The 5,495-nt window shown below is 47.8% G+C and overlaps 1 protein-coding gene across 1 annotated transcript; it reads right to left on the bottom strand.

Moving 5' to 3' along the window:
- Positions 1 to 641: 641 nt before the first annotated feature.
- On the bottom strand, positions 642 to 2,471 carry LOC123048256 (cytochrome P450 99A2). Its single transcript, XM_044471392.1, has 2 exons — positions 1,565 to 2,471; positions 642 to 1,447 (listed from the first exon to the last, which is right to left on the bottom strand). The coding sequence occupies exons 1-2, from the start codon at positions 2,453 to 2,455 to the stop codon at positions 827 to 829; spliced, it is 1,512 nt and encodes a 503-aa protein (XP_044327327.1). The 5' UTR covers positions 2,456 to 2,471; the 3' UTR covers positions 642 to 826.
- Between the last annotated feature and the right edge of the window lie 3,024 nt (positions 2,472 to 5,495).

Below are 5,495 nucleotides of genomic sequence, written 5' to 3'. Positions count from 1 at the left end.
AAAAAGACTCAAAGTCAATCTCGATCCATTTCCATTTTATTACAATTCCGCATGCTCTGTGCGCCACACGATCCATTCCACGCTATGATCATAGGAGTCTTGTTCGCTAGCTGGGGCAAGAAATATCAGTTTTGGTTGCTTTTGGTTTCCTGGATGTAAAAGCCAATAGGGTGGCTCACACAGCCGAGTGTCGCCGCCCTGACTACCGCGCCCAACCGCCCACAAAAGCCACACCGCCCTGACCACCGCGTCCGACCGTCCCACAAAAGCTACCCGACCCCGTCGCGAGCCTCCTGCCCAAGCACCTTATGCATCGGGGCCGCCGCCACCGCGGCCAATGCCGGCAGTCGATCTGCCCTTGTTTGAAGTTGGCGGTGCTAGGGCTTGGGACCCCTAGCGTCGCCCTAGGGGAGCGACGCGAAGGGGTATCGCTTCAGTTCTGTCCCTCATCAACCCATGATATGCTAAAAAAAACTCAAAAGTTCCTAGCTTGATGTGACACGAATTGTTTGCGGCAATGACAATTGTGGCTACATGCATGCATGAAAACTCGGGGAGATATTTTTGTGCCACTCAATCTTGGACAACATATTTTCATTTATTTCATATCCGAACACTTCACGATCTGATATATCAGAACAACAGTTCCTAGCCGAACAATAGACGAGCATGAAAACGTAGCATGACTAGCGACGAACGTCCTCCAGAAACCGCACAAACCTTACAACTCGACCTTATACAGAGTACGCACAAGTGTGCAGGCTCGATCGTGTGTAGGACTCCACTATTATTATTCCCCACAAGGTGCATAAGTTAAGTTCAAATATCAACTGCATGCCTTATACGGTGTTGCCACTAGGTGCAGTTGGTTCTTTCTCCTTAAGGTCATGCCAACCCTCATTTCCATGTCCAGCTCACTCGGCTTCACACCGGCAGGGAGGCTCCAGTCAAAATAGTATAGGAGCCGTGCCACCATGAGGTGCAGCACGGCCAAACCGAAGTTATCACCGGGGCAGTTCCTCCTCCCGCTCCCGAATGGCAAGTAGTCAAACCGCGATCCTTTGTAGGTTGCGGTGCCGTCCTCGAACCTCTCTGGCTTGAACTCCTCAGGCTCATGCCAGTACTCGGGGTTCCTACCGAAAGCCCAGGTATTGACCATAACCCTTGTACCCTTGGTGACCTCAAACCCGCCAAGGTCGCAGGTCTCTCGGCAGACATGGGGGATTAACATTGGCACCACTGGATATAGCCTCATGGCCTCCTTGATTACCATCTTTGTGTAGTGTAGCTCCGCAATGTGTTCCTCATGATCTTGTGGGTTCTTATCGTCGAATGTTCGGCGCACCTCAGCCTGTGCCTTGGCCATCACCTCAGGGTTCCTCATGAGCTCCGACATGGCCCACTCGGCTGCTGATGATGTTGTCTCCGTCCCAGCCGTGAACATATCCTAAAAAATTAATGTAGAGAAGAGATATGAGCAAAGAAGACAATGCAATACTAGTCAACTACGTACCACTAGAGTACTACTGTATGAAAATTCACTTAATAATTACTACGTACGTACCATTATGATTGCCTTGACGTTATCCATTTCCATGGGGAAGTCAAGCTCTCCCTCGTCCTTGATCCTAAGCAAAACGCCGAGAAGGTGATCACCCCGCCGCATCTTGGACTCGGACTGAGAGATCATCTTGTCCAGGGCCTTGTCCTGCTGCCGGCGGGCCCGCCATACCCTGCCTCTGAGCCCGGTGAGCACGTCGACGAACCACAGCGACGGGAAGAGGTCCCCGATGCAGAGCGCCCCGCTGAGCTTAAGCACCACATCCATGGCCGACAGAAATTGCTCCTGGAGCTCGGGGCTGCACTTCTCCCCGAACACCGCCTTCCCGGTCACCGAGTTGGAGCATGAAATTAGCAGGCTGCCGAGGTTGAATGGGTTGCCACCCGAGGCGGCGGCGGCCTCGCGGACGTTCCTAACGAGGGACATGGTCTCGCTGTCCCTCACCGGCGAGAACTGCCTCACCTTGCGCTCGCTGAGGAGCTCGACGGTGCAGATCTTGCGCAGCGTCCGCCAGTACGCGCTGTACGGAGTCATGGCGATGTCGATGTTGCCGTAGAAGCTGATCTCCGCGACCAGAAGGTTGGGCCGCGACGCGAAGGAGAGGTCCTTCTCCCGCAGCAGCTCCTCTGCGGCCGACCGCGAGGAGACCACGACGGTGTCGACCTGGCCCAGCCGAAGGTACATGACCGGCCCGTGCTTCTTGGCCAGGTCCCGGAGTACGACCGGCGGCTGGGCCCCGACGATCTGGTGGAGGTTTCCGATCAAGGGCAGACGCCATGGGCCCGGAGGCCGCCTACTCTTGGAACTTGGTGCTAATTTGCGGCTCAGAAAGGAAGCTAGAATCACCACTGAGGCGAGAGAAACGATGAATAATGTGGCTCCTGTTAACTCCATGACTGAGGGCGCTTGCAGTCTTGCTTGGTAAAGGAACTGCAAGAATGAGAAGCCTTTTATAAGCCTGGGGATGCCATGGTTTGAATAGGATCCTCTGGAACACCTCGCATGTGTCACGTCACACGCACCAGTACAAGCTCCTCCGTCCATGGACCATCTACGCAAGTATCCTAAATTCTACTATATCCGTTCCTAAATGTAAGTCTTTGTAGAGATTTCATTATAAACCACATACGGATGTATATATATGCATTTTAAGTGTAGATTCATTCATTTTGCTTCGTATGTAGTTCACCTAGTGAAATATCTACAAAGACATATATTTAGAAACGGAGGGAGTACAAAGTGCGGCTACAGCAAAGCAAATCTATAGACGCTGCTATTCTCAGCTCGAGCTCAAATGAGCCCATGCATATGAACATTAAAATCGTAAAATGTTCTACGAAGCGCACCTACAGCGCATAGCAAATACTTGTATAAAAATGAAAAATAAGAGAAGTCTGTCCCGCGATATGCTAAAAATTACGGACAGCAAATTACATGCTTACATACCTCCCGTGCTCTCTAAACTTATATGCTGTCCACTCCTCCCCGTGCATAACCAAAAAATGCAGTTGCAACTGCCGGTTTTCAGGACCAAAAGATGACGCTCAACAGCAGATCAAAAACTTAAATGGCCACAACTTTTTTGGACGTTTTTTATCAGTTTGGCTATTAGTTTTATGACACTATTCTAGTTTACCAATAGAAATTTCGACTACTCAAAAATGCCAAGAGCAAAGTTTCTATGCCCAGATTCATGTGCACCCGCGATGAAGAACAAATTCAAAGCAGATACGAGAAAATTCAAAAAAATCCATTTTTTTGAATGCTAGATAATTTGGTGCATGAGGTGTGCTCAAAATTTCAGATCATTTAGCATCTGAGTAGTTCTTAGTAAAAAAGACAAATTTGGGGTCTATATTTTTTTACTGTTCATGTATTATTCTAACTCAATTTGTCTTTTTTGCTGAGAGCTACTCATATGTTCAAATGATCTGAAATTTAGGACGCACCTCACGCACCAAATTATCTACCATGCAAGAAAAATTGGATTTTTTTTTAATTTTTTACGTATTTTTTGTGATTTTTTCCTTGACTGGGTGCAGATGAGCCTTGGCTCAGAAATGGATATTCAAAAAATACCATACTTCCGTTTAGAGCATCTACAATCGGACCCCTCAAATGTCCCATCGCACTACCCGGGCACTGCCCGGACAGGAGAAAGAAGAAAAAAAGGCACCCAACTGGCCCCCCACTTTGCCCCCACATGATCGGGTTGTCCACAAATCCACATATCCATACCAAATATGGGGACGGTATAGGAATGTCCGGGTGTGTTCGCTCAGCCCTCCACGTAGGATGCGGCCCACCCCAGACCACTTTTTTCTTTCTTTTCTCTTTCTCTATTCATCCCTATCAATCACATGCATTTGACCGGGCAAATTTGAGAACGATGTAGGGGACTTGGTTACATGCATTCATAAATGAAGCGTCAAAACGGACGCGCCCGGTAACTGACCGGGTCACCAGGCACGTCCGCGGACGTCTGGGGATCTATATTAGTCAATCATGGTTGTAGATGCTCTAAGCGTGTGCTAAAAAAACCCCACATCTCATCATTTTTTTTCCTGTAATTTAAATCTTTGTGTGTTGACAACGAGGACCCATAGGTTATAGGTGAGAGCCGGCAAGTAGGGCCTAGGGTATTTCGATCACTTCACCCCGGTCAATGGCCTTTGAACAAATGATAATGGTGCAGATTTGCATTTTTCTTAGCATATGCTTAACGGAAGGATGATATTTTTGAGTGGTTGAAACTTCTTATGACAAAACTGAGTACTATGACACAACTAGTGGCAAAACAGATAAAAATACCTTTTTTTTTTGTGCGGACAAAAGGATTGGTACATGAGTGGTATATTAGGGTCACCACTAGCAGCTAGCCGGAAACAAAAACATTGTCGCAAAAACCACAACCACCCAATCAGAAACTCCCAGCCGCCAAATCGCCCTCGCCGCAATTGCAGCTGGCCACCAGGATGCAAATGGAAAGCATTGGTACGTATCCAGCGCCGTCACCGCCCTTCCTGCGTCTCCCACTGTCCTCCCTCATGTGCTTCCCACCGCCGGTGGAAGAAGTCGAAGGTCATCCACATCCAAGAGCTTGCACAACCATGAACCGTTGCCATGGCGAGCAGGGAAGCGTCGCAAGACTTCACCTTCGATTCCAAGGCTCCCCCAAAAGCAAGTAAGCTTGCCGAGAAGATGCCACTGATGACCCACAAGTGTAGGGGATCACAACAGTCTTCGAGGAAAGTATTTCAACCCAAACTTATTGATTCGACACAAGTCGATCCAAGGAATATTTATAAGGCTTAGAAGTTGATTTTCAATTCAACCACACCTGGATTGATAATTTGCTTGGCACAATTTATTAGTAGAAATGTAATATAATATAGTAGTAGTGATCATCAAAAAAGCATTTGTGGTGCCAGGCATTTTTTTTATTTTCTACTGTTTTTCCATTTAATGTTCATCGAAAAAGCTTTTGAGCTCTTGGTCAAATAGCCGGTCTCCGGTTGCCAGGCGCTCGATTGCAATGTAACTAAGTATAACAACTTGTTCAATCTGTTTTTTTATTGGCAAGTTTTGCTTTTCAACGCAGGTGGGCAGCTGCATGTGCCTTTGACCAGCTGGAGATGGTTGAAACATGAAAGACGCCCAAACATGCACTACTCCACATAAAGGACAAAGAAGAAACATGTGCCGAAGAATGTTGAGCACTTCCAATGTATTCCGTGCGACCGCTCGGCGGCAAACGATTAGTAAGTGCTTGTGACAAACTAATAATAGCAAGTGCTATAGACGCGACACCTCTGAACTTGGAGATGAACTGATAAGGGTTCAAATTAACTGATAAGTTTGTATAATTGACTTCAAGTGCACTGCACTGAGGAGGCGTTTGTCAAAGCACGTGCAGGCTCTAGCAGCACATGTA

The sequence above is a fragment of the Triticum aestivum genome, chromosome 2D, assembly GCF_018294505.1.
Source record: "Triticum aestivum cultivar Chinese Spring chromosome 2D, IWGSC CS RefSeq v2.1, whole genome shotgun sequence".
NCBI lineage: Eukaryota > Viridiplantae > Streptophyta > Magnoliopsida > Poales > Poaceae > Triticum > Triticum aestivum.
The sequence above is the reverse complement of the archived record's forward strand: the minus strand, read 5'-3'. Positions and strand labels throughout refer to the sequence as shown.